Source organism: Anopheles cruzii, chromosome 3 (assembly GCF_943734635.1).
Source record: "Anopheles cruzii chromosome 3, idAnoCruzAS_RS32_06, whole genome shotgun sequence".
Taxonomy (NCBI): Eukaryota; Metazoa; Arthropoda; class Insecta; order Diptera; family Culicidae; genus Anopheles; species Anopheles cruzii.
The window spans coordinates 43177915-43203320 of record NC_069145.1 but is presented as its reverse complement, the minus strand read 5'-3'; the positions used below and the strand labels follow the sequence as shown (position 1 = coordinate 43203320).

The 25406-nt window shown below is 47.4% G+C and overlaps 1 protein-coding gene across 3 annotated transcripts in view; it reads left to right on the top strand.

The window, feature by feature from the left end:
- Positions 1-25406, top strand: part of LOC128272634 (low-density lipoprotein receptor) — a 218314-nt gene that overhangs the window by 130651 nt on the left and 62257 nt on the right. For all 3 annotated transcript variants that reach the window (XM_053010472.1, XM_053010471.1, XM_053010470.1), the window contains exon 4: positions 24823-24942. In XM_053010472.1, the coding sequence (XP_052866432.1) occupies positions 24823-24942 (120 nt within the window). The remainder of the gene's footprint in view (positions 1-24822; positions 24943-25406) is intronic.

The following is a 25406-nucleotide window of genomic DNA, read 5'->3' as shown; positions in this document are numbered from 1 at the left end:
CCAGTGTATTTGGGTGTGTTTGTGTGTATGTGTGCGAGCGAGCGCTGGATCCGTTCAGCCGTGCCCATAAATTGCATTATCATTTCGGCGAGGTTTTTGGTGCCGGAGCCGCGTGGTTCCTATTCCCATTATGCGGGAAAGCATATTTCACGATTTTTGTTCCTGAGCCCGGGGCTTCAGCCGGGTTTATGCATTCGCATAGATTTTCCAAGCTCTGCTGCTCAAGAGCCGCGCAGCTAAGGGTTTGCCAAAATATATGTTCGATGAATGAAACACAAACCAAAAAAAACGGGAGCCGAAAATTAATAATCGAAACCAGACAGCAAAATCAAGCCCTGCCTGTAATGTCGGAGCTTTGGGATGAACGAAAGTAACAAAGTGTCGAGCGTAACCACCACAATAATCAGCACAACCTTTGACCCCGACCTCTGAGTGCCGCAATTTTGTCCCAATTAAGACCCATGTAGCGCGCGATGGGTTCCATTCAAGTTGGTTACAGGTCGTTAAGGATCGGCACGTTCGACCACGGACCACGAGGCCCCGAGGTTGACAGTTACAGGTGAGACAGATGACGTTGACAGTATCTTTGTGGCTGCGAAAAACACCATATATCTTCGAACCCCCCCACCACGTGAGATTGGCCTTCGATGGTGAAAAATAAACTCAAATGGACTTGCGCGACACGTGCGTGTGCCCATCAAAACACGGTCCGAGAGTTGGGTCGGCATTTGATGCGAATCGAAAAGGAAAACTTTGATCTGGTTCGTAGCGCGCGGGTTCAGTCGCGGGTGGCAGTAGCAGGTAGGCGAGACCTTGGCCACGTTTGACGTCTGTCAAATTAGATTTCGCCGTCCGATGACGGTCGGTCGGCCGGGAACTTGGGAACGTGTTCGAAATACACAGTTCCACAAACGAACACGCCGCGCCCCTGTTACTGGAATTGGGTCGGTGTTGCTGGCTGATGTACTGCCGTGCTGCTCTGGTGGTCGATCCGGTGGGATTTAGAACTGGTGAGTCCCGGGAAGGCCGCAATTCTTGACAGGGTCCAACGACATGTCGATAGGACAAGCGCGCCATGTTTGTGGCCTTCGGTTGTTGGTCGGTTGTTTTAGAAGAGAGACCCGAGGGGGTAGAGCGAAAGGAGCGCAGGGTTGCTGGTACTTCCGAGGTATTCGACGAGCATTCGACGAGCAGTCTCTGCTGGCCACAGCAACAGCTGCTGAGACGTCCCGAGACCCGAAACCGAAAAACGGAAAAAGAGGGAATAAATCAACAGTCAGTAAAAGTTCCGTACTTAATAAACATTGCGCAGAACGCCCGGCCGGGTGCCGGAACCGGTGAGACCTTAGGGTAGAATTTGCAAACCCACAGACGTACACACGGACACACCCAGCGCCACATGGTTCCCAGGGGGCGAATCGTACAAAAAGTATGTATTTCGATGTGGAACGCGCCCATTCCGAGCCACTTTCTGTTGTTGGGACATAGACTAGGCACTAACTCCTGAGAGGAAGTAGCGAATGGTTGGCACCCTGCCAACAACTGCGCCGTGTGTGTAAGTGATGCATTGTGAAAGGCACACAAAAACCCAAAACCCTATTCGGCTGTTGTTGCAATGGCGACGGCAGCAGTAACCAGGAGTTGGCCAATGTAAGCAAAAGCCAAGCGATAATGTAACAATGTTGCCCAGACGTTGCTGCTAGAGGATACTGTGGGGGGGAGGCACGGGAATGTGGTGAACACTCACTTTACACTGTGCGCGATAAGGACGAGGAGTTGGGCGTGCCGAGGTTTAGGGGGGGAAAGAACAATGTCCTGAGCTCGGCGGACCTGGACAAACACAAACCGACCTACCGAACTCCAGCCCAGCATCGCCACCCACTTGCACCTACACCATCCGGTTTTGGGCATAAATCCTCCTTCCGCAGTCCGGCCTACAGTTGGCCTGCTGCCGCCGCCGACGGCGGGCGGGGTGGTCACAACAAACTTCGCACGTTTTACTTCCCGAGGCCGCTCTCTCATTGTTCCGTAGTTCCAACACCGGTTCGCGTGGCCCAATTCTGGCCGCGTCATGGCCGTCATCGTCGTCATCGTCGGTTCCGGCCGCACCAGCTCCAGCTGCGAGCGAAAGGACCTTGAAGGTGGCAGCAGTAGGCACGGTACGGCAAGTCCAAATGAACAGCATCACTATGGCTGGGCTGCCAACGGCAACCTGCTGCCCTTCGGACGACAAGCCACAGTTCCGGGTCCGGGTCGGCAGTTGTTTGAGGTTTGAGCAGAGACGGGGTCCCCACCATCGCTGGGTCCGATAATTCTTCCGAGCCGACGAAGAATTGGCGATGGACGTGGGGCGCCCTGTGGTGCCGCCCGCCCTATTGTTGGGCCACTTTCCCACATCCTGGGGTCGAGTCGAGGCCGTTTTTTCGGTCGCCACGTGCCACCGAATTTGAGGCGAGCTCCGTGTGGCGCCGTGTCGGTGGTTCGTAACTAACGAACGGAAGTAATCTTGCTAAGCGCGTAAAGCGCGCGAGGAATTCACCATCCTCGCTCCTGGCCGGGAACTGCTCCTTGGACCAGACCCGCCGGATGAGGATGAGTTACTATAAATTATGAGATGAAACTGTAACTGGGCCCCGGGGCTTTATCGGCGCGCACCGGTAATGGAGCCGATAGCCGGTGTGTCTGCCGAGCGAGTGGCCGTTAATACTCGCTCGCTGCAGGGTGCAGCAGATTTTGGGGTTTGTCGTCGCAGTTACCCAACTCTGCCGCCGGAGTGATCCCCGTGGGAACTGAGCCGAGCTTTACAGGAGCGTTGCTTCCGGGGCGGGTGTGAAACACGAGTAGAAACACAAAATTATAGCCGACACTTTGTTGGTCGAATTTCAGAATCGCACCAGGAAGTCTGGTCGCCTGCCATAAAAGGAATCTGGGTGCCGGGTGTGCGACATGCGGTTCGGCTTTTTGGAGAAATGTCTCTATAGCGCACTGACAGCGATTTGCCTCTCCATTTCGCTGGCATCGGTGTCTGTTGGAGCAGTGGAAGAACTGTCGACATTATGCCTCATGCCGACACCTGTTTTGTGGCATAAAATAACCTTTCGGTGCTTGGTGTCCCAAGTTGGGCCCATCTCCCGGAAGTGACGAGCGCCCCTGGTGTGTCCATTTTGAACCGATCCGATGGAATGCGACGCCTATTCGCACCAAAACTGTGTCGTACCGTGAGGTTCATTAGCTTGCGTTCCGTGTGACCTCTCCAGAACCGGATCGGTGGATCGTTGACCAAACTCGAAATGCATTGAAGGTCACTCAGCCACACACTCACGCACACAAATCCATCATCGACCGCGCATTGTTGGGTGCTGCGCCATTGTCTGAGGGGTGGTACGCACTTAAGGTGAGCGGGATCCGGCGGGCAACAGGTGCCCCCCGGGATGGGTGGCGCCGATCGATCGATTTGCGCAATCGGGTGCAACTGGATCTCGTCCGGGGTGCCCTGGCAGTTGATTACAGAGATTAACTTGCCGTGCCGCGTCAGTCGTCTGGGGCAAGTCACGGTGCAGTAATTCTTGATTTTCCCTTTCTCGGCTGCCGCCGCCGCCGCCGCCGCCGACACCGACAGACTGCGCCGGGGTGCGTCAAGTGGAGCCCTTGCGAATGTCATTATGAGCAACCAGTTGGGTGGGTTGACATGTGCTCCGTGACGCAGCATTACATTGTGCGTAATTATGGGAGGCGGTGGGTAGGCAGGGGGCCGATCATATTATTATAGGGATGTGTCCGTTTTGGTAGCACAGTTGAAGCAATCTGGGGCGAATCCGCAACTTGCTGGAGATTCGCTGAAGATGCACAGTTTAGTTGGTTGTTTTATTTGTTTACTTATTTATTTATTTATTTATTTATTTATATATGTATTTTTTAGCAATTTTTTTATGTTATTTTCGTTTATTTCTAATTTTTTTTTAATTTCTCATTTTTTATTTTATTATCCGGAAAAATCTATTACGTTTGAGTGAATTTCAAAATTCTATTCAAGATGTTTCCGATTTACGTCAAATACGCACCGTTTTGTTGTATAATTTGTTGGTATTTTAAAGGTAGCTTCATAATGCCTCTCTTGGTCTTGGAAGTCTTGGTCCTTGATCGGTTAACATCCTGTAACTTACCACAGAATGGAACAAACAAGAAATAAGGACAGATTTTTTGTTTGTGATATATGAAGGACAATGAAGTTCTTTCAAGTTTATTCGGTTGCTCCACCGTTGATTGTCCCTATATTAACAGCTAGGAGTATGTTTTGATCTTGTGCAGACCTTAGCCTCTCCCTCATTAACGAAACTATCGCTTTATGTGTTCTACGGTCAAGCTTTTCCTTTTCCAACTTCTTAGAAACATCTCTTTTCAGATCCCAGTTAGGTTTACGTGGTGCTAAATTAGCAATATCAATCTCTTCAATATTCATCATCTCAAGTTGTAAACCAACTCCCACATCCACAACATTTACATCACTGATTTTCTTCAGGTCATTGATTTGATGGCTTACGGGCTCATAATTCCGAAATATTGGTTTAGAATCGCAAACACTTTCTTCAGCAGCGATATTGCTAAATGTTGGTTCGTCGTGGTGGGTTGACTCCTTCTGTTTCAGCTGTCGAAGACGCTGTTTTCGCTTCAACGCCTCCTCTTCCAAGTTACCTAAGTTTACATCCATCACTATCACTATTGACTTGGTATGTTTAACTATAAAAGTACGTTTGGACTCGGCTAAAACAGGCAAACTGTCCCTTGAGTAAGATTGTATATTGTAATGTTTAGGTAAAGATGCAAACTATAAGTAAAGTACAATAAGTATAAACTTGAAATTGTTTGACCGATACTTTACAAGATACAGTCATTTACTTAGAAAATAATAGATTTGTTTTGCCCAACTCATATTTACTATTGCATGTTGTGTTTGATATCATTTGGCTAACTATTGTGGAGAAAAATTGAACCAATATTTCTTATAACTGAAAAAATCTTTATTATTCTTCTAAATTGAACAATTCCGCAATGATACGGTGCGAAGACACTCGCACATTGCGTGGAGAGCATTGTTAATCGGTCAGCAACAAGCGCCATCACCTGGACCTACAAGACATCACGTTTCGCTCCCTTAACTGATCTGATGAAATAAAACAAACAACCAGCGGTGACATTATCCGACGAAGCGAATTTCCTCCAATTTAAAAACCAACTTATGTCTGTCTACCTGTTTTGCCTCTGTTAACGGCCCTTAGTTCCGAATTGACGCTTTAGCGCTTTATTGCTTCCGTTTGTTACCTCCTCTTTTAACCGTTGCCAAAAGCCTGGGGCCACGAAATGGTTGTCAAAAAACAAGGGTGTATTGCGTTCCGAAATGGCCATCTCCTTCGTCACGGGTCCTTTATTTTTACTTTACCAAACTTTACAACCGAACGGGAACCCGAAGTGTCTCATTAACCATCTTTCGCCCGTTTGCGCCAGAAACTGCGTGACCCAGCGTGTCCTTGTCGAACTGATAAAGTGTGAACCTTGTCCTTGTCCGCGGCTCCCCGATCCACCCCAAGCGGCCATCGGGGCCGTTTTTGATGGGCGGTAAAAATTGACACAAAACCGTGGTGTTCACGTTTTCAATCGAACACCATGTTTCGGGCGATTTTCAAGCGCCAATCGAGTTCATGTTGATTCGCGTCCAGTGACCCGCGGAACATCCGTGTTGTTTGATTGCTTTTCGAACGGTGGTCTGTTGGTTGGTTGGATGGATGTAGGCAAATAAACGTCGAAAAGTAAATTCGCCAGCTACACTGAAGGACGCTTGGGAGGAGTTAATCGACAAGGTCGATAGCGCCGAACGGGTGCGACCACTACACGCTTGAGAGGGCGCACCGAACACCAATCGAACGTCAGCCACTCGCTCACTTCATAACGCCCATGTACGCAAGGCCCCAGGAGCAGCGCCTCTTGACTCCACTCAATTAAATATGCATTTGGAAGTGCCCGCACGCCTGCTACCGCTGCTATAGAATGTTTGCACGCACCGGTTCTGCGTACCGGCCAAACTCGAGATTCTAGCTCCGGATTCGGCCATCAGTCCAGCAACCATCATCGGGTTCTTGCACCGCCGTCGAAAGAAGCACCAACAAGCGCACCAACAGCCCTCGAGAGCGTCACCCGTTATCGAGCCAGGGAGGTACGGTTGTGGTTCGTCCACTCAGGTTTGCCCATTACCGCCTGGGCCAGTATCCAGTTTCTTCCGCCTAGTTCAAGCTCCGGACGAAACTGGATCCCACGTACTTAGTGAACGCTACCAGTGAAACCGAAGAAGCCTGAAGATGGTGCCGCTCCAACCAGCTGCACGGGACCATTACATGGGAGACCACACCTAGGTGTAGACACCGGGTTGCGGACCTCATTTACCAGTTCCACTTCCCGCCCCTGTTCTACGCCACGCCGGTCGGGAAATTGTTAATTTTCTGCATGAAAAGAGGAAGCAACGGTACGCATCCAAAGCGACCGAGAACCGTCCTTGTGTCGTCCGTGCTATTTGTCCCCGGGATCGGAGTGCTTCTTGGAGCATCTTCTCGACTCACCACAGCGGCGACTGCCGAACGGAATGGGCGGACGGAACTATTATTAGTGGATTACCCGAGGATCATCGTGTGTGCTGGGGTTAGGTCGCACGAACACATGTGCACGCTGTTGTCCACCAGACCAGAGGGCATGAAGCGGGGCACATTCATCGCCAGTAATGCCGATTTGGATAATAACGGGACTCCGGTGGTCTCTGGGATGCATGCAACCTTCTCTGGCCAACGGCCAATGAAAAGGACGAGTTTGGAGTTTTCGAGACGTAATCCTAATGACAGTTATCGGATAATGGATCGAAGATTACGTCGAATCGAAACACTTCTACAGCATTGGGACCACGTCTTTCACCGGAATTCACTCCAGAGAAGTAGCGGAGAGTTTCGGGGTTTCGTTTACGAATCGAACCAGAAAGCTTCGAATAATTAGACCGAATCATGGACTTGAAATACCAGCCTTGATGGTGCCAAGTAGTGACTTAAAACCAGAGCGCTCCTGTGAGGCATCGTTTGTCTAAGGCACACGCCGAATTGATCAAGCAAGCCAACGTTATCTAGAAGCCCTAGACCAATCCATCGAAGCTTCGGCGAAGCGTATCTGATGGCCGCGATCGGTTCCATCAATTTTGGAACTTTATCCCCAGTCTAAGATTTCTTATAGCAAACAACATTCCATCGCCCGTACGTCGACTCCAGCCGAAATCACCAACGATGGCTAAGCGAAGCGTCAATCTTCTTCCATTTGAATGGGGACCTTCACGGGAGCGGAAAACGTCTTCGTCGAGCAGTACAGACCGCCCGAAGCAGAGCGCGTCTAGCAGTTTGGCAGTGATTGGTTAAGTTATGGTGGCGAGACCTCAAGCGAGTGAAAGATTTGTTGGTTGCACAGTTGGAGCGCTGCTCTCTACTTTAACGCGCTACTACTACTGGATTGTTCAATAAGTTTTGCGCTTCACTAACAGATGGCGATGCCATGAGCCTAAATTTAGTTGCTTTTATTCCGTTATGTTGGTACACTCTTCATATGAACGTATGTGAAGTTTCATTTCAATCTGTCAATTCATTCTTTGTTCACAAGCCATTTAGAGTCGACGTCTCACAGTATTTTTTTTTATGATGGAAAAAAATGAAGTATCATGCAGTGATTGAATTTTTAATTTTGGTAAACCTTCCAAAAGCAAAGCAAATTTCTAACCGTATGTTGAAAATTTATTAAGAACTCTTCGGCTTCAACTACTACAGTAGAAAGATGGACTGCTGAATTTAAACGTGGCCATACAAGCTTTGAAGACGATCCATTTCACGGACGTCCGTTTTCGAAAAGATCAAGTGGATTTTATGCGTCGTCTCATAACTTTAGATTAAACTTGGGTCTATCACCATTATCCTGAAAAAAAGGAGGGTAAAGAGTGTTGTTCTTCGGCTCCGACACGAGTTCGTGCCCAAAACTCGACCAAGAAGGTGTTGGCATCAGTTTTTTGGGATGCAAACGGAATTTGGTTTGTGGGTTACTTGCAAAATGTTGAAACAATAAATTCGGAATATGCTTATAACCTGTAACAAGCTGAAGGCAAAAAAACGCGAAAAAAATACCCGGCTTGCAGAAGAAAAAATCCTTGTCCATCACGACAATGAGTCAGAATAATGAATGGCAAAAATCCATGAATGAAAGTTTGAATTGTTGGACCATCCACCGTATTCACAATATTTGGCCCTTAGCGACTTCCATCTGTCTTCAGACTTGTGGAAGCGTATTTAGCCCTTCCTGCTTCTCATTTCAGTGATAAAATTTCGTTGGAACAAGTGTTTTGATGTTCATGGAGACTAAACTGAATAATAAAGTGTATTTCAAACCATAAGATTGTGGTGTTCTTATCGAACCGCAAAACTTATTGAACAGGCTGGTACTTCGAATACAGTACGGTCTTGTAGTCCTCGCCCACGTGTGGTAGCCCTGTACCGACGAAACTTTCTGTCGGCCGATAAGTTCGGATGTGCGCCGTTGAGATGTCGGAGACTCTCGGGGGCTCTTGGAATGATTCAATTTTCGCCAAACCCCCGCTATTTGACGAGACGAGTGCCTTCGCATGCTAACCGATGTGTAAGAAAGTGCTGTTTAAATATTGTCTCTATTGATTCGATTCAATGTCGGCTCTAAACCCGGCGCACAAAATGGCGCCCGGTTCGTGGAACGGCGGCAGTGAAATGGCACTGGAAACTACTTCGCGAAAAATTAGTGTAATGTTCCTCTTCAGCTGAACTCGGTGGCACGGGCCTCGGTCTTTCACGGGTTATTAATTTAGTACGGCTCACCAAATTCGATGTGACAGTAATAAAGCGGATTATGTGAGAGTGTGTGGCGCTTTTCATCAACCTTAATGTGCTTCTCGGCCATTAGCTCTCTGCATTGTGGTGTCGTTTGAAGGTTTCGAAAGGAGTTTAACAGAAAGGGACCAAGCATCACGAAAAGGGTTCCACTTCGTCCCAAATAACGCTCGCTATAACGGGTGCAGGATCGTCTGCGGTGGCTGCCACGGATGGATCCGTTTCTCAACCGTGCACTTTGTATCGTCCGCGTCCGAACGGTGCAGCTGATCACACTTAAGTTTGGATGTCTTCCACTGGGAAAGCCCTTTATCGTTCCTCGGATCATCAACGTCGGCAAGTGGGAAGTACATTTTGTGGCGTAAAAGCGGCGTGCGATACGCCAATTCCGCCGGCGAAAGGAAATCCATCGAAACGGTCTCAGCAGAATGTGCTAGCCTGGGCCACACAAGCTATGCACAGAAGTTTGCAAACACCCACGATGTGATTGTTTGCAAACCTACATTTCGGTTCGCTTACGAACGGAAAGTTGATGCATCGTGCCGGATGAAAGAATCGGACCAAAACCTCGGGCTCAGTGCGTGAACGGAATATCTATTTGAAATGTTCCACATTCGCTAAAAATTGTAAATAACATATAATTTTGGATTTTAAAGTAGTTGCTCAATAAGATGATTTTATACTTACTATAAATAATTCATTGTTAGTTTAGTAACTTGCTTAACTTGTTTCTATTGTAACGGGACCGGCAGAGTTTCGAAAAATAAGGCTTGGCAGTAGATTACATTACAAAACAACTAATTTCGTAGCCAAAATCCTTACTAACATAAGCTTAAAAGTTATGCTAAGGCTACTGGTTTTTGGAAATAAAGATTAATTTTTCAATCTTAGAAGAACGAACCAGGCCGTTTTTGAAAAAAAAAATTTATAAATGGTTCACTTTCATTGTGCAATGTGCTTAAATTAGAGTAAGACTGTTGTGTCGTTAAACTGTTAAGTATCGCTAATTTTCGAACAGTTGTTCTATTTTTCAATCCTATACTGCCACTGGTAGACTCCTCGTACTTTATTGCCCTTAATCTTTCCCTTATCGGGGTTATTAGAAAGTGGTTTTTTGTAGCGATGATTTGGTTGAGCCGGTCTAAAAACGCTCGTTTTTCCTGCCTCCAAAAGAAAGAGTTCGGTCTCTGCGAGGAATGACCCTTGGTCCTTGGATAAATGGTCCCAAGTGGATAACGAAACCGGGCGCAGTCGGAAACTTTCGATCGGCACCGTATCTTACGACACACACACACACACTGCGCACGTTCGGCAGCCGTCTTTAGCAGCTTGGATTTAAATTACGCACCGTTTACCCGGAAACCGGGCACTCGGTGCACTGCGAGTTTGATAAATATTTGATCGCAAATCGACGAGAACTCCAGAGGGAATGTGTCGTTCGTTGTGTTGATGTTGGTGAAGGTTTCGTGTTCGAAACGACACAAAATCGACACGCGGCTGTCAGTTAAAACCGGCCGACCGGGTTTACCTTTCTCCGTGTGGGCGTTTTCGCCGAACACCGCATGATATCCCTTTCCCGGTGGCGCGCCCAGCCTTGCCGTGTGCCAGTGCGTGAAAAATCCGCTTTTTCCGATGGCAGAACGCTTTCGGAACGGCAGCTCAACACAAACAGACGTTTTCCCGCGTGGCCCGAGGCTTTGTGGCTGTCGGTTTAGAGTGGTGATCAATTCAAAGTTGCCGTGTGCCCGTTGGCTGGATGGAAAATTATTCTCAAAACTCGCTCTCCCTCACTCGCTCTCTCTCTCTCGCTCTCTCTCGCTCTCTCTTTTTCTTTGTCCTTGTGGTTCTGTCCATCGAACACATCGCCACAGAACGAAAGCCAAACCAAACCTCGAAAAACATGTTTCGTATGTTCCAGGCGGTTGAACGGGGCCGCTTTTTTTTCTTAGTCGTCCCCCATCCTGCTGCCAACTGTCAACCGGAAGCGGTTCAAGTGACAGAACAATTTCGCCACAATTTTCCGGTTACGTTTCGCTTTGGCACGCGATGGCTGCCGAGTGCCGGAAATGCGAGCGAACGCGAACCCGGTTTCCAAACGACAAAGTTTCTAACGAAATATTTTTGTTTCTCTTTCGTTTCAGGTGAGTCAAACCGCCGTGGATGGTAGTGATGAACCAGATTCGCTGGACAGCGGCTTCCAGCCGTTTCCAAGCTCGTGTGTGACTAATGGTTCGAAGAGTCAGACGATTTGATGCAACAGTGAACGAATCAGTGTTTGGCTCTGATTGTCAGATGTGAAGTTTGGTCGTGGAATGGTTGATTTTTTTTGCTGGTTTCATGCAAAACACACATCAGCTTACAGAAAGCACAGCCAACTCGGGCTAACAACCCAAAGGCCAGAGTCATGACATAGAGCGACCAGTTGTTTCAAGTTACCAGCAAACTATTTGCGCTGTGGGTTGATGTAACGTAGCTTTTTGAAACATTGCCTTATCTAAAGTTCGTTTAAATGTAAAAAATCGGACAATGAATTCTATAAACTGAAAGAATAGGTATAACTATTGGTATTAATGGTAATTGGTGTAAATTAGATTTATAGTTTGAAAACTCATTCGGTAAGTTCAAAGCAAAACGCAGGTGATTGCATTTTTAGCATTAAACAAAGGTATGTTTCTGTATACTACGAAACACATTTATGTGTTAAACCCCAATTATTTTCCACAAGATTTGCAAGATTTTCCACGACAGCAAAAAATGTTAAATGCCAAAGTGAAGACATTTTCTTAGACCTATTGAAAAAAACATCTTTAATTTTTTCTTGTTATAATTATGCTGCTGCTCGATTTATTTAGCCACGGTCGGTTAACCCATCTGAAACGAAAAGGAAACAAAAATATTTCGTTAGAAACTTTGTCGTTTGGAAACCGAGATAGTTTTCGCTCGCATTTCCGGCACTCGGCAGCCATCGCAGCCAAAAATTAACGCTATAGACTTTTAGGCAAATGGCTTCAAGTTGGGAAACATCGAAAGCGCTTGAATAATCTTCCACAAATCATCTTGAGTAGATTTCCTCGATCGCACTATTATTTTATGAGCCGATTTAAAATAAAAATCATGCTCGCCCTCGCAGACCAAGAAGAAAAAGGGTTAATAATGGTTTTTATTTTTATATTCAACATTATTGAGCATCATTGTCAGGGTCGGGACAAAGTATCAAACAATTAATTTCCACCAAAAGACCGGAAAAAAAGGACCGATCCCGTTGTTCTTTTCATTATTCTATTGTTCGCTAGCAGTGTCCCGGAAGCAATCAACCACCGTGCCAAACGGTTCTCGTTGTCACCTTATGATAAAAAACCAAACCGCCGACAGCAGTTGATGAAGCCAACAAAACGGTTCAGTCAACACTCGCAACCCACGCGCCTTATTATTTATGAGAGTTTCCGGATGTTGACGTTAAAACGGTTTTGCGTTGTTTACGTGGTACGATGAAGACAAACAAAAATCCAATCAACCGCAAGTCGACGAAAAAAAAAACAAAAAAGTTCCCAGCCGTTTCGGAACATCACACGTCGCAGCAGCATCAATTCCGTGCCAAAACATACCGCTAACACCGAGAAACGCATCGCAATTATGTTTTGGTGTTTCGCAAAACATCCAATTTAACGCACGCACTCCCCGGAACACCCGGAAAAAGTCCCTCGAAGGGCCTCGGTATCCGTTTGTCAACTGCCGCGCACCATGGGCGAACCACAGCGAAGCATACTTTCTAATCGCCCAACCCCACCGATCCGGTGTCGGTGGAATGGAGGCGCCCTGGTGGCCCACAGGAAGCAGTCCTTCAGATCGATTTTAATGCCCCCACGAGGAGTCGGCGGCTCATATTTCGTGTGTGGTTCACCCTCGGTTGATGGTGTCACTTTAGATGGCACTCTTTGCGCCGTCGTCCCCGTGCTCCGTTACGCCAAAGAGCAGCCGCGAGCCGTGTGGCTTTTCGGGGCAGCATGAGCGGGTGCTCCCATTCTGCATTGCGCGCAAAATTAATTCATAAATGACTGGCTCCTCTCGCCTCGGTCTGATGGGCGAGCGGTGGAGTGGTAAAAGTGGCACTTTGGCTGGTAGGTTTACTGGTTTATCTTTGAAGGTGGAACACCTTTCTGTTCAGGATAATGCCAAAAAAAGATTGTGCCAAAGCATTCAAACCAGTCGTGTTTCGGAAACTGTCATCGTGTTAATTGAACACTTTGAGATTCCAGGAAAACCCAACTTTGCAGTACATTTTTCAACTTACGACTCGTTGCTTCGTTTTACCCAATTACGGCGTAGTGCACTTTATAATCGAAACGAAACATTCGTGGAACTGAACGTAAGATCGTCTGTAAGGACTTGAAGGGCTGAATACAGCGTTCCGATGATGGTGTTCTATTAATGTGTCGAAAGTGTTGCGTCCTGATTGGTTAAAATCTTGCTATGTCTAAAACATTATTTTATATGGGATGCACCATCTAGTGTTTGGATTCCACGCGGTCCAACGCTATTTCAACATCTAATGTCATCCAAGTTTTCTTGATGGTTCTTCAAACACTTGATGGTTCATTCTATAGAACAGATCCCGTGTGCAGTCGGTAACACTCCTTAGTTCGCTGAATGATGTTGTGTTCTTTTAAATTAATTAAGATGCGAGGTAGTTTTAGTCTTGAGTAAAACTTCGTCTATAGTTTCTCTATATATTTTACTCGTGAAAAAAGAAGGTGTTCCACATGTAAGTTTGACTGACCGAAGTGTTCACAACGCCAGCTGAATATTGCTGGGATTCGTGTCTACGCAACACCGAACGGGGTGTTCCACACTGTGATCTCTCAGCAGAACGATAAGTTATACATGTACATGTCATTTTGCTCGTTTTCTAATGTTGCTTTGTTTGGGACGCTCGTCCCAAATGGATCCTCGTCGTCGTCGTCCCGCGGAGCGAACCCGAGAGGCTAATGTGCGTTCGGTTAGTTAGAATGCTTCACTCCATTTCCGCCCATTTTTACGGTGGTGATGCTGATGAAAAATGTCATCCCTGGCCTGGGCCTGGGTGGCTCGAAACCGGGTGGCCAGAAACGGATCGGTTTCCTTGCGTGCGTGTGCTCCCGGAACTTCGGTGCGCCGTTGCCAGTGGCAATTATGATAACGGTTGACGATAAACGAAGCGGAACAGGATACGCGCGTGAGGATCTCGCACGTCACACACATCCCGACGATAAAGGGTGTGTGTGTGTGTGTGTGTGTGCACGTACACCGGGAAGATAGCGACTTCTACCCCAATTTGGCCTTTCATTACTACCCGTCGTCATACCCGTGTGAGTACCACTCCGGTGTGTGTTCTCCACGCTCTCCGTTGTGAGGTCGTCTTTCCCAAATTGAACCGATTAACGAGAATGGATGACCGAACGTTACCGCAGCGCATTCGGTGTCCTCCTGCATCGAAGGGGCAGTGTGAGAAGGCTGTCTTCCGAAGCGTTTTATCTTTACAACGGGTTTGATCGATCCCAACCGATTGCGAACCGCTTCGTACCGGTTCGCCGTTGTGGCTCGAAACAGTAATGAGCCTATCATTTACCTACGCCACCATCGTCACCACTATCGCCACTGCGCTAATTATCCATCAATCAGGGCGTGAGCCGCGTGTATTGCCATCCCGGCGCGATTTTCCTTCGCCTCCGATGGTCTCAGCAGGCCGGGTTTCAGGTGTGCAAGGACAACCGGTTCTGCTCTGTCACCTTCGCCGCTCATTTCTCTGTCTCCATCCGGGAGTGATTCTTTGTGCGGTCTCTTGCTTCCCGATAAACAGGTTGGTCCAGAAGTAATGACGGGTTTCGTTTTCTTAGACCAATGCCCTAGAGTACATTTTAAAGGTGTGGAACATGATAAATGTTATCATGTTTTCATTTGATAACAAACCGAAAACTCTATCGATCGATTGATGAACTTTTGATATTTATGATACATTTATAATACAGACGTTTACGCCATAGCTGTTACCTCGGAAGTCAGGTACTGCAGTTAAATGCAGGTTGATAGTCCAACGCTTAAGTTGTGAAAGGCTGGGGGTTTCATATTAAAATCTCCGTGGATCCCCAATTTGTAGTGGTCCTTAAAAAAGTTTAAAACGTCCAATACGACTTCTGCTGGATAATGAAATTTTTATATAGTCAACTTATCGCTGATGACAAATCTATTTCTGATGACGAATCTGCGCTTGGTAAGTTGGTTTCAATGACAATTCCGAAGGTGTGACTTGTTGGACGCACTTGATGAATCGATCGGTTCTCAATGTCACAAAAATGTCCCTTAAATTGCGAAGGAGCACATCAGGACTTTCGTGTTCACCTAGATGCTGGTCCCGTTTTCGATCGCACTCGAGACTCGGGAAGGCAAAACCGAACGCCACCTGGTGTGGTGAGTCCGTCGCATCTATCCCCGCCCTTGCACGCCCCACCACTCCCTTGCGTTGTTATGCAAATGAGTTTTAATTAAAACATTGCCTTCGCGTCATCGCGCATCGCATGAAAGGCGACTGGCCACTGCTACACAACGCAGAGCGCGGCACATTGCGATGTTCGTTCGTTTTCGTTTTTCCTTTGCTTCCCGTTCAAGAAGTTCCCGGCGAAAGGACACAAGCGAGCGATAAAGTGCTTGTCCAGCGCAACTGGTGCACAGCACGAGGGAGACTGGCAGAAAGAGAGAGAGCAGAGCTCCGGGCAGCAACTTTGCCCATCCCAGCCTGTGATCTCTTACGGGCCCCACGGCGCGGACAATGTCTGATGTTGGGCAGCGCAGCGACGGAGCTTCCTGACCGCCCGACCGACCGACCGGGGCCACCAGCGTCCCGGAGCGTCCCGGGGTGAAGTTTTTTGTAGTGTAACACAATGCACAAAATGGCCGCGCAAAACTTGCCGTGGGGTGGCCATGTTAGAAACAAAATTCATTATACAAATAGAAACTTTTGAAAAGTGCATTCAAATGAAACGCTGTTTGTGTTTTCAATAACCACCCCGTGGCCTCATCCGCTGCGGCTCGCATCCAGTGCGTGGCGAATGCTGTCTAGTTCCCCGGAATAGGAATTAATATATATTTATGCGAAACATAAATCATTCAGAAAGGCTACCCGTGCGTCACAGGACGAACGGCCCGTCATCCGGAAACCCATCGGCCAGATGCGTTCAGCTGTGGCGAAAGTGCAGCAGTCCCGTTTGAAGGATACACTTGCGTTCGCCTGGGGTTGTTGTTTGCCGGTGCCGGCCCCGGGTCCGTGAAGATAATTCACTTTTGCAAAATTGCCCATCTGATGAGTCTCTCGTCGTGAGCAACCCACCAGCCTGCCCCCGGGGTGCAGCTGCACTTTTTGCACTCAGCCACGCTGGTCCTGGTCCGCACAGCTTCTCGCAACATATGGAGCATCCGCATCCGTCCAGCGTTCAGCGTCCGCTCTGCCGAATGCAATTAACGATAAACAAATAATCATAAAATTACCAATCTCGCCTCCAATTCCGCCGCTTGGCTTCGACGATCGCATCGCATGCCGAATGTGTCTCGGGTCCGGTGATGCGATTCGTGACACGCTATGGGACCGAACGTTGCACGGAGGGCTCCCGGAACCCCGGCACACACGGTCCCGGAGCCCGGGGCCGGCCAATTTTATTGTTTCATGTTTTCGTCCGTTCGGTTGGAAAATTTCGCATATCCTTCGGTCGTCGTCGTCGTCGTCGTCATCGGACCAGACGGCGTCTGACGTCCGGGCACAGCCCGCAGCCGCTGCCGGGGAAGTGCGACACATTGGCCAATCATCACCGGGCCAAGGCACCGAACCGACCGACTTCCGGAGGGCCCTTCCCGGGTTGAATGATGGTGAGCATTTCCGGTGCACGCGCCAATGCACCGGCCTCGCCCCACACACAGACACACCTGGCGGGCGCGCGTTGTCGTTGATTGCGGCACCGGTAATGGTATTATTGGTGGCGGCCGGCGGACACCTTCCGTGGCCGGTCAGGGGCATGTGGGTGGGTGTATGGCCGGCGAATGGTGAAACATTCGGAGCGAGTCTGGTTGCGTGCTCATAGCGTGACGCTGCATTGTTTGATGTTTTGTTCTAGGGCTCCAATAAGTCCAGCAGTTGGCCGGGAAGAAGTTGCAGAAAAAGTCAAGCTTTTCTCGTGGTTGGGAGCGATGAAGTGAAAGCCGGCAAAGGAAGTTAACTTCGGGACTCGTCTCACAAACTCGACTGAAGTATTGAAATGTGGCCTTCCAAATGGGGTTCTGTAAACTTGTTGCCATCATGGCGCATCTTTTGTGAGGGAATGTTGGGTGTTAATGGTAAGATGGTGCATTGAGTCTCATCACTTCTAAGTATCCCTGATCAACAGTTTAAACTGATCAATAGCTTAATGATTGATGATGATAATGATAATGATTCGGCTCTTTCTGACAGATAAAGAATTTATTCAAAGCATAGACAGTTTGTTATACAGTAAATCTTTCTTAAAATCATACCAGCCAAATTTAACTAAGAAAGAGTCATACTAAGAGGGTACGTAGTCATAAGCTAGGGCCATACGAAGCGTAAAACCTAGCGTAAAAGCAATTTGTAATGCCAAATCGTAGGCTACTAAGAGATTTGCATTCCTGTCACTGTCATAAATGTACAGTTTTGAAACTGTACTATTTTTAATTGTCGTTTTGTGCAAATAGAAACGAAGTAGTATAAATAAACAATAACCTTAAAGCCAATAAGAAGCCCAAATATCTGGTCGGTAACGGATATTCGTTTTTTTGGACAAATAGTGACTTGAGTATTTACACCGCATGTTACCTACGTCTAGAAGTCGCTTACGCTTCATGATTAATCGACATACCGCTCAGCAGTTTATGGAATTTAAAGTTATTACCTTTTCCAAGAATCCCGTTTCTGAAGCAAGACTAAAGATACGGGGTCCATTTACTGCGCGCCCAAGTTTACCCTTCCCTCATTCCCTCAGGAAGCCCTCATTTTCGATCGTGAAACTCGAAATGACTTTCAATCCCTGTCGTTGCGGCGTTGCCCCCTTATCTCGCAATGTCAGTGCAATCCGGACGGACAGTCGGACGAGAAACCCCACAACAGGACGAAGAACGAAGTATTAGCTCAGTAAAGCGCAGAATTGGGTCAAGCGAGGGTCAATCGGCGGGTCAGAGACAGTGACCAGCCCTGGCGCGGTTCAACGGTTCCCGTTTAGCCCGGGAAAACAACTGGATTGGAAGTGGAAGTTGATGTTGAACTACTACCGGACGACTAGTACGGAACCGGGTAATCGTCTCCGCTACTGGCACACTACTGGCAGCGTCTTGAAGGCGTACCCTGCGGCGACGGCGGCGCGTTCCAAGAAGCGACAAAATAGAACCAATAAAAGAGTGCTCGGGTCCCGCAGGACATCGACAGGATGGGTCCTTTCACTGTCCCGTAGCGCCCCCGGGGGGTTTCGTTTCAAATCAAGTCATTGTGGTAGAGAAAGAAGCGCGGGCGGTTGACGGGCAGACGGAAAGAGGACATCTTTACAGAGCTCTCGGTGCGTTGCAGTAAAATGTCTCTCGTCCTCATCGTCGACGCCGTCACCAATGGGGGCCGCCCACCCAGAAACGGTACGTGACACGAATAAGAATGGAATCTAATGATTTTATTATTGTGCTACCGTTCTCGTACCGATGCTCCCCGGGCCCGGGTTCAAGACCCTCCCGCATCCTTTGTGTGGCGGGTCTGGAACTGGAACAAGAATTCCCGACGACCTACGGCAAGCTCTCGGAGCTGTGTGTGGCAGCGTGTCGTAAAAGTTATCTACTGCGACTCCGTCAAAGCTGCCCCCGAGCGATTCTCGAGGACGTCCGTACCTTCGCTGGCTAGCAACTTGCTGCCCGAAAACCGAAATTGTTAGCGCAAATTTGTCGCACGAAAGTATTCCGTGTCGGCCCGTGTCGCAGCCCGGGCAGCCCAATAATTGACTGTGCGCAGGTTAGCAACTTTACAACGCATGCACCTCGCGAGAAGGTCGCGCATTGTTGTCGCCAGGGCGAAGGGTACGACCCTCCAGGCGCCGGTTTCAAGTTGATTTAAAGTTTCGGCTGCCCCCGGTTCGGTTGCAACTTCTTGTCGTCCCGACCGAAAGCGGAAGCAAGGCAAAAGAAATCCAAAGGCCGCCAGAGTTCAACAATCGACGGTCGGGTGGTGTTCCTCCACTTTTTCCGCCAGCAAATGAGCATTCCAGTCGCGAGGGTGAAAGCGAGAATGTGGAACATTACTTCCTTCATAACGAGGCCGCCATTTAGGGGGCGAGAGATGCACGCCCCACCGTAAGGAAACGGGGTAACCACACTTAATTTGTAACATAACTACTACTGAGCGGGCTGGGAGTTGGAAAATTCTTCGGGCACACACGCGACGGGTTGAGGGCAAGAAGCGGCTGTGGGGTCAGGCAGCCCATTCTTGACTTAGCCCCGCTAAGCCCCCGGAAGCAGCAGCAGCAGAGAGAACGCAAAATTTATGGTAAAGTTTTAATCTTACTGCCATCTTGGAAAAGAGTATTTAATAATGCAACCACCGGCAGAACGGTGCTTGGCCCGGGGGCTTCCGCTGCAAGCTGCCACGGATTACGGGTCTGGCCGCAGTTACCTGTGAGCGGCAGGCTACTGGACGGTATAAGATATCGTGCGGGCTTCTTGGCACGCCTAAAACTCCGCAAGAACAATAAGCGAAGCTGTACTTTATCGTTTATCACCGAGACACTCACTTGCTTTGGATCTCCGAGCGGAATGCCCCGCAATGGTTGAAATAACAAACCGGATACTGATAAGATTGATAGAGATGAATAAGGAATGAGTGCTTACTGCCTTGTCAGCCGTCGTTTGTTTATCCATACACGCGAATTTGTGCATGTTTTTTTGTCCGTTTAACATGGAATATGCAAACATTTCCTTAAATTTGTTAGTTTTAGCTATGTTACACGTAGAACTACTAGGAACGATTTCCTTGGCATCACAGCAACCTGTGCATCAAGCCGTCGCGTAACAGCGTCAGTGATGCTTGGTCGAAAATGACGGGCAATGAAAGCAAGACATGGTTTAATTTTAACTAATAATTTCAATGCTTGTTTTATTTGCCTATTTAAACAATTCAACATAGTAAATAAATGTAGAAAATTAATTTAAGTTTTTCATGAGAAAAAAAATTGCTTGGACAGCGCTTTTTCCAACAAGCGTAGTTTACTTAGTTATACGGCTTTACAAAAACCATACGGCGATGTCGATAACTATAAATTAAATTATTATAAAAGAATCAATCAACAATGCGTTCTTTGAAAAAAAAAATAGATGGAAATTTAAATACAGTGTTCTTTAGAAACCAGTTTGGCCGAAATACCGTCTTTAGAAGAAAAACCATTTCAAAAGTGGCAATAAACAAGAAACTGTTTATTTTTAGTGCATATTGAACGCTAGCGTCTCCCGATCAAGACTTCAGATTATTTTCAATAATGTAAAACAAGAAACAGAATTTTTTTTTCAAGCCTTAGCAACTATCGACAGCAGAACGTTGCTAGGCACGCGGTGTCTGCATCGCTTGATATCATAGGTCAAGCTGTGAGGTCCAGGACATCCATTCTGAAATAACGAAAAAACACCGAAAGGTAGGCCAATCTAGCGGAGTGGTCGAAGGTCAGTAGATAGAACTGCTATCACGACGCTTCGAAGCCGACAGCGCTCATCATTAGCTTGTTGCACGGAGATTGCAGCCGTGAAAATCCGAAATCAAGCTTTTCTTGTTTTTTTTGTTGGTTAAATTCCACTGCTTCTGACACAACCGTATCAAGCAAATCCGCCGGTGCATCGTGACCTGCCCATCTATCTGGCTGACGCCGACTCGAACGTTCGTTGGCTTCGAAGCCAATTTGCTGAAGACTTTCCTTACGATGGTCCTCAATTTTGTGCCAGCTTCTCTAGCCTGCTGGCTTTGAGGCTGCCAACCGCCGGTGCGATTGGTTTCGAGGCAGTCACCGACCTATCGACCTGCCGGGCCATCGTCGGCGTATGCTAACGGAAATGCAATCAATCATAACGCAAACAAACGGTACGTGTGCCTGTCTTTCTTTCTTATCTGGTTCGGTCTGCTCCGGAAGCCCGAATTTCCCGAGGACTCGCCCAGGACCCGGGGGGCCGGCCAGCGACCAGCGAGGCAATAGTTGATAACACGGCTCGCACGATATGACCACCACAGCAGCCACCTCAAGCTGGCCCCGAGGCTGGACCCGTTTGCTAAACTTTGGTCCAGCTTCTTGTTATCTGCCTTTCGGGCTCCGGCCACATCCCCAACAGTGACGCCTCCCGGACCTGCGGCGACGTGATAACCTCCGAAAGATGGGATTTGTTCTCGGGGGCCAGACGGGGCGATGTTACGCTTTATGTAGGCATCTTGAACCGCCTGCAAGGATGCAGTGACGATGGATGGGGCAGGTGGCAAGAACGGCATGAAAGATTGCCACCGAATTGAGCCAAACAAATTGGGGAACGAACGAAAATTTGTTTCGAGCCACACGCCTCCATCCTGCGCATTGCGCAGACGAGGTGTTGGATGAGGACAAGATGTATGATTCTAATATGTGTGCGTACGTGCGTGCGTGTTTGTGTGACGACAATGATGTGAAACTATAAATCCAGGTGACTGATGTGTTTGCCAAATGTTGCCAATCTAATCTTGGCGTATTCGTTCGGGGCGGGGTTTTTGATCAGGTTTGGTCATTTGGAAGTTGGCATTTCTTTTGTGGAAACACAACGACATGTTGGTCGTGTTTGCCACAGCTTTCGGTTTTCAGCAAGCAGATTGCACAGTTGACCGTGCTCATGTAGTGGAAGCTATTCAACGAATTATCACGGATACATTAGCTCTTCGTCGTGGAGATTGATTTATAGTTTATTTCAACGAAAATATGTGGCAATTCGAAGCATAATTATAACATTGTATATTCTATTCCTTTTGTTGCATTTTTCCAATTCAAGTTAGTTAAGCTATTCTAACACTAATTGAGATACTATTCAGCTCTGTTTAACTTTTTATATCGTTCAAAATGTAAAACTGTTTGATCTCGTGTGTTGCTAGTGTTCTTACTGCACAACCTTGCCGCGTGACACTACAATTATTAATATTCTTTCATACTGTTTTTTTCGAAGCTACTCTTCGTTGCAGGATTTCATTACAACCAATAATGGAAATTAGAATCTCAAACCGAACACCTTGCCAACCACTGAGCACTCTGCCATGTCGCAGCTTAGTGCCGGTGGCAAAGCGGACAGAACGAGGAGACCATAAAAAGTTTCGCTCGTTGCACGTAATTTGCCATTTTATAACAAATTTTAATGAAAATAGCCCCGGTGATCCGTTTCACAGCGACCGTTTTTGGCGATTCAGGTCGGTCGGACGGGGACGGAGATAGATTTCGTCATTCACGACGGTGCCGGATGTGAAAAGTTTCACGAATCAAACTACACAACACACCGGAGTCCGGGTTCGGGTTCGGCCGCGTTACGCTACGCGACGAACAGAAGGATGACATAGTTTTTTAATTAAATTCGGTGTCGCCCGCGAAGCCCGTTACGAGCCAGCCGTTGGTCAGAGGCCGAGGCCGCGGTGCCGGAAGTTGAAATGCAACGGCGGCGTCGCGTGCATCGATCCGAGTAGCGCAACAGTATCACTTTTCTGCAAGACATGATACTGCATTTTACCGCAAACCGGTCACACTGAAACTAGCTAGAAATTTTTGTAGGAGTCCCGCTGTAAACTACACTGCGGGTTGAAAGTGTCGCAGTGAAACTTGTCCCATCCCGCGAGGTAACGTTAAATTACTAATAATTACATGGGACAATTTTATGTACTTCTTGATGTCCTCATTATTATAGTTTTGGTTTCAAGAAAATCTACCTACTGCTCTTAGATCAATCACTGTTTCGTGGTGCAGTTTAAACCTGTTGCAGTTTAAAAGAGGTCTTTAAAAGTGGCGTAAATGAAACGGAATCGAAAAATGATTGAATTTTAGCTTACTCAGTAAAAAAATAAAAGAAAATTTCAGCTACTCGGTTTCTTTAAAGTAATCAAATTCAATTCATTCTAGAAATGAACCGCTAGAGCTCAAGAGTTGGGATGGTTACTAAAAGCTGGGATGGTTTCCTGAGTGAAACTCTACCAACTGGGATTTAGAACCAAGAAGTTGTTGGCTTTGTCCACACATTTTCGCTCGCTCGTGTATTGGCTAAAGTTTCCAACGATGTGTAAGCGTTGCGCGCAGATGACACAAAGGTTTCATCACATCACAGGACATTATGGGTATCACTTCCAATCATTCATGTAAACTCTTACATTTTTGGTTGCATCGGTCCGGTTTTTCATTGTCAGCGGTTCCCTATATTCATTTCATCCTGGTCGACGACAAACGGTAGTGTTTGTTTCGCACTTTTGGTCCTACGTTTTGCTTCGTAAAGTGAATCCTGCTTGCGCCTGAATGAAATGAAAACCCCAGAACATGGCGCACGGATAAACTAAACATTCCAACAATGCTTCGTCGACGGAAGCGACATCAAACAGACGGTGACATTTGGGACATTTGGTCCCCATTCCGTTCCCGGTTCGCGTCCAGTTGTCAGACCGTTTCCCCAAACGCGGAGATGCCATTCTCCGCTCGTGAGCGACATTTTGTTTGTAAGCACTTTTAATAACTCACCCCTAATTTGTCAGCTCGAAGTGACGATTTGCAGCCATCATTGCGGTGTGTTATAACGTGTACGTGGCTGCGGTTTGCTGCTCGGGGTAATCCTTTAATCTGCAGCCTCGCCCCGGCCACGTTCTGTTCCGGTGCGCGCGGGAGAGCATTTGTTACACTGCGAAGGCAGTATTAATTGGGATTTTTGTGAAACCGTTGAAAGCCGGACGCGGGTCAACGGTGATTTGTGCGATCCGTCCTGTTACAATGTGGATCTTTCGTTGGTCAGTTATTTGCTCGACTTATTTACGGTTTATCGTCCAATGGAGCGGCGTAAAAATAGGTGGCTTAAAGTATTTCCCTTTTTTCAATTACGTTTTTTTTTGCTTTTCATACTGCAATAGTTTATTTTAAAGTTTATCAATTTTGTGAGGGTAGAAACCCCTAAAACTTATTGCAACATCCACCCAAAAGCATACCCACGAGTTATAGCAAAAATGTAATAAATCTATAGTAAGTTGAACTTATAGATTTTCAAAGTGAAATATTATGAAATATGCTCCATGCTTAATGTTGCGCCGGTTTATCGGTTCCGGTGCGATAGGCGTCAATTCGAAGCTCTTGGTGATAATTTGGCTGTGTCCGCTGCCATGGTTCCAAAAAACCCTTTTTAGACATTTTAAATGTTTGCACCTTTAATGATGGCAGACAACAGAAAGCCTAGTGCTCATTTGTTTCTCAGCTTAACATCTCCAGACAGTGGGTCAACCAATTTTTTTTAAAATAAACTCTAAACTTCTCCACTTTGAACACTATCTGACAGTCAAAGCACCGTCCCATTTTGCTGCTATTTTGAGGCCCACGCTGAGCAACGTCAGAGGCCAGCGAACAACTTTAAGTGACATTTTCCGGGCGCAAAATTAATCTTACGTTAAGTGTAGTGAAAATTGAGAAGAAATAAAACAAAAAAGACCATCCACTTTTGTCGACGGAACCCGACATCTGCCGTTGTTTAATTGAAAACCACTCTTGGCGGTGGCGCTGTTGCGTGTCTGCCGATGCACATTGCACATCACAAATCTGCAGCGGAATGTTTCTAATGCATCTCTCTTTTCTCGTATTGTCTGCATCTCCGACAGAGACCGTGTGTTCGGAGGACAAGTTCCGGTGCAAGAACGGTAGGTGTATCCTGAAACGCTGGCAGTGCGACGGCGAAAAGGACTGTGCCGACGGTTCGGACGAGGATGCCGAAAAATGCCGTAAGTACGACTCCGCACCTGCGACTTCCGGTGCATCGGCGCCGGCCTTCGGTTCCGGAACTGCAACACTTTGTCTTCTTCCGAGCCGACGGCCGAACGCTGTGTGCCGGTTTTTTTGTTTCTCCTTTTGCCTTTTTGTCTTTCTAGTTCTAGTGTGATGTTCTGTCCCTCCTGGCATGGTACTTTGCTAGATCTCTGTAGACTGTTGAATAATTTTACTACACTTAGTTTCGTGTATTGCTATATTTCCTTACATTTTGTTTGTTCTTTGCTTTTTTTCTACTTTTGTCCTCTGGTGATGGTGCATCTCTTTTCCTTACGTATACGTCGCTTGCGGCATGGAACTTTCGTACGATTTGCACAATCGCTGCCTTCCAACACCGTGCTCTAACAAACTCACAATCAACACACTTTGCACGGCGCAGTAACCAAAACCTGCCACACGAACGAGGTACTCTGCAGCA